Below are 4,035 nucleotides of genomic sequence, written 5' to 3'. Positions count from 1 at the left end.
ATGATGGTGTTGCAGTGAATGAAAAAGATGGTAATCTGATTGTGCCATATCTGGAGAATATGGTGGGTACGGGAGAACTTTCCAACCCAACTCCATAATCTTGTGTTGTGTCATACGAGCCACATGTGGACATGCATTGTCGTGAAGAAGAACACCTTTCTGATTGACGAGTGAAGGGAATTTCTGATGAAGGGCTTGATTTAAACATTCCAGTTGCTGACTATAGATCTCTGCATTGACAGTTCGCTGTGGATTGAAGAGTTCAAAATGAATTACTTTTTTTGATGTCCTACCAAATACAAAGCATCACTTTCTGCGGATGGAGTCCAGGTTTTGGAGTAGGAAGTGGTTTTTCTCTAGGACTGAGTCATTGTTTTTGGTGTTTAATATTTGCACAGAAAATCCATTTTTCATCACCGGTGACAATTCTGTCCAAAAATGGTTCACGCACATTACGCACCAGAAGAGACGAAGCAACATTCACACGTTGGAAACAATGATCATTGGAGAGTTCGTGAGGCACCCAAACACCTTCTTTATTGAATTTTCCCATATTCCTTAGAGGCTTACATATTGTTTCATGAGAGACATGCAATTTCAGGGCCATTTCACAAGTGTGTTGCCTCGGGTTAGACTTAATAAGCGTCTTCAGAGTATCGATATCAATTCCAACATGTCAGCCCCTGCCATCACAGTTTTTAAAGCTAAAGTCACCTGAATGACATTTGCTGAGCCATCGTTGACATTTACGAATGTTCAAAACATTTCCATAAACTTCTTTGATATTCTTTGTGGCTACAGAGGCATTGTTTCCCTTCTTGTATTCAAACAGCATTACATGGCAAATGTGTGTCTCGTCGTGTACCATCACTATAAGGGATTAGAGTATACTAAAATTTACACATTATATAGGCTACATTAACGTGATGTTTAGGCAGTTCATTTAACTATTATAAGTGATGTATGTTTTCTGGGGGGTGGTTAATGAAAGTGTTCCAAAATGCAACAATAATTTCTTGATGACCTAATATTATCCTAAGAAGCCAGGGTATGTGGCCCCATTTCGGGGCAGAGATAATAATGTCTGAACATAATATAGGTGGTGCCCATATGCTAGCAGGAAAAAAATAATTAACAACCATTTGCTAATGCTTTCAAAAATGATTGTTGAGTCCTGATAAGTATACAGGAACACGTTGTTGTCTGTACGTTATATTCTCCAAAAAAATTTTCATCAATACCTTAAATATAGGTCTAGAAACACAGTTTTTCAGTGGATTATTTTATTTTTTAATCCACTGTTCCTCCAGACTTTTATTTAAAGTATACAGTAGATTTCCTCTCCTTACAACAAACAACAATACCTGTTTTCATCAATTTCAGCCTCATGCTCCAGGTGTAACAAGTCCAAGTGTTTTGATACAAAAGCCTCAAGAGTCATTGCTGAAAAAATGATAAATTTAAATCAACAATAATAGTAGTATAAAATGTCACAACATAAAAAAAAAACAATCACAAATGATAAAAACTAATTTGCATCAATTTAAAATAAACATCTCATTTTAACCTCCTCAGCTAAGGGGTTATGCCCTTTACAGTCCAAAAAAATGTTTTTTCACTTAAATAAAACTTTTTAGAAATAAATTTCTCTTATAGAAAATTTCTAATGAAGCTAAGTTTTAAGCAAGCAGCACTTCATTAGATACATGCAAATCATATTGGTATATAACTCTACAAAAAAAGTTAAAAGTATATTTACAGTTTTATTTTAAATGTTTTGACATCTTATAAAAGTTCTAATATTCACATCTATTCTGCTTTAACTATAAAAACTAAGACTTTTAATGTCATTCTTTCTAATTTATTAGGATAATTTTAATAATTAATTAAAAACATTGCCTGTATTATATTCATAGCCTTTAATTGTTTTTTGCATAAAATTTATCTTTCATGTTGCACCATATCCTAAACTCATTCAGCAATAATCAGTGTATCTCAGACTTGCATCAATAACTTACTTTGGAACTGGATTAAGGTCAGAGTTAAGATTAAAATGAACATTCCATACTTGTGTCCTTACGTTAGGGAAAGAAAATTAATCATTTCTGGGTTTTCTTAGTGTAACATAAAATTTAATTTCATTGTAAACCTTTTTAATTGTGTATTTTACCCTATAAACCAATTTTTAAATGTTTTATGAACATTTCAAAAATTACAACAGATACAATTTTAGTAGGTTAACAGAAAGAGGGCAGGTGCCAGAGAACTGGAGAGTTCCTTACATTAGCCCATTTTTAAATGTAGTAATAAGAGTTGCCTTGAAAATTACAGGCCAGTAGCCTTATGTCTGTTGTGGGAAAAATTCTACAGTCTGTTAAAAGAAGCTTTACAAAATCATCTGATAAAGTATAGAAAAATAAAATCCAACCTAGATTCACTAATGGGAATCTTGCCTTACTAGTACATTATCTATTTTCAAATTCAAGAATGTTATTTATCTGGATGAAGAAAAGGGTGTGGACTTGGATATTCAAAAATCTTTTAATAAATTGCCATACAAAAGATTAGCAGTTAAAAATATTACCGCAGTAGGTCTTTGGAAAAGACTAATTGGGTTGTAGGGTGATTGGATAGGAGAAAGTGAAAGGTTATTATCGTATTTCACATACAAACTAGACACCTTAATAATTGTTACTTGTGAAGTACCTCAGGGATCAGTGCTTGTATCTTTGCTCATTCTTACTTATATTAATGATACTAATACTAGTAAATCAGAAAAGTTGGTAATAAATCTTGGTTATTTTTTTTTAGCTGTACTGAGGGTTTTGGCTTCTCTATAAGAGGGATATTGACTTTGGAAAAGGTTCTGAGGAGGGCACTTACTATTACTACTAGGGATGGGTGGATTATCTTACATAAAAGTCTGAAAAACCTTAAAAAGTAACTGTGCATAAGAACATGAATGCTAGTATGTTATGCTAACTATTGTAAATAACAGTGTTAATATATATAACAATTATCAGTATCTAACTGACTCTTAAAGTTAAAAAAGTCTAAGTAGCTTTACTTTAGACTGCAAAGTGTAACCCTTTACAGTTTACTACTACTAGTCTTTAATTTAAATTTTTATGAATTTACCTAAAGACTAAGCTAAAAGGTATTATATAAATATAACTGTCTTAACAATTAATACATTATACTTAAAATCTACTCTAGCTACAAATTGCAATTTAACAGTAAAAGTTAAACTTAAATTTTAAAGTACCTATGAATTAGTTGCTGTGTTTACACTACTAAAAAAAATACTACTAGGCCTACGCTCATCTCTCACTGTTGTAAACTTGTATGCAAATTATCCATAACTAAATAGAAATAATAAATCAATTCAAATTTCTCATGCCACAAGTTACATAAATAATATATGAAAGCTTAAACAACGTGAATAATAATAATATAATATATATATTTTAGTTTTACCTCTTTCCATAAAAACAATCTTACAATGAAAGTATGAGGCAGTGTTAAAACTACCATACAATTTAAAGGAACATAAAATATATAAAAAGATACTTTTATGTTGTTATCAATTTTCAAAATTTATAAAATAGACAGTAGAGTAACCATACATCTGGAAATTGCAACTAAAACAAACTGATAATATACATTAATATATTTAAACATAACGACTTAATCAGTATATTCCTTTCCCAAAGGTTACAACATCGCCATTAAAGCTTTATTTGTAAACCGTGGCATAGCAGCTGATAGACTGGCTCCGAGTTTTTCAAGTACAAGCTTTTAGCACATAGCTAGATCTAATTACAGTTTTGGGCTCAGGATGTCAAACCTTTTCGATTGATGTATATGACCATTCCCAAGGTCCCATAGATTAATTTACTCTAATCCTACCTAAAAAATTTCAATTTGAGGGTAGGTTTGTAAAGATTCTGATGAGTAATAAAATTGAATCGGGTATATGGGCGCCCCACGCTTTATATTGCTGGCGCACAAAAACTGTTGTTGTTTGTTATTACG

The 4,035-nt window shown here is 31.8% G+C and overlaps 1 protein-coding gene across 10 annotated transcripts in view; it reads right to left on the bottom strand.

Annotated features, from left to right (window-relative positions):
• LOC106466223 (DNA-binding protein SMUBP-2-like) overlaps window positions 1-4,035 on the bottom strand; it is a 102,245-nt gene that overhangs the window by 89,314 nt on the left and 8,896 nt on the right. Inside the window, exons 1-2 of one of the 10 annotated variants that reach the window (XM_022394192.1) lie at window positions 3,910-3,928; window positions 1,365-1,443 (exon numbers count right to left, since the gene is read on the bottom strand). In XM_022394192.1, coding sequence (XP_022249900.1) covers window positions 1,365-1,441 — 77 coding nt within the window. In that variant the 5' untranslated portion in view covers window positions 1,442-1,443; window positions 3,910-3,928. Of the gene's footprint in view, window positions 1-1,364; window positions 1,444-2,018; window positions 2,553-2,680; window positions 3,171-3,265; window positions 3,425-3,477; window positions 3,563-3,626; window positions 3,661-3,687; window positions 3,704-3,847; window positions 3,884-3,909; window positions 3,929-4,035 lie in introns of those variants that run through there. The other 9 variants (XM_022394187.1, XM_022394195.1, XM_022394194.1 and 6 more) reach the window with 9 other exon arrangements.

This window comes from Limulus polyphemus, unplaced genomic scaffold (assembly GCF_000517525.1).
Source record: "Limulus polyphemus unplaced genomic scaffold, Limulus_polyphemus-2.1.2 Scaffold2192, whole genome shotgun sequence".
In the NCBI taxonomy this organism is placed as follows: domain Eukaryota; kingdom Metazoa; phylum Arthropoda; class Merostomata; order Xiphosura; family Limulidae; genus Limulus; species Limulus polyphemus.
Note: the sequence above shows the minus strand (reverse complement) of the source record. Positions and strands in the feature narration are given on the sequence as shown.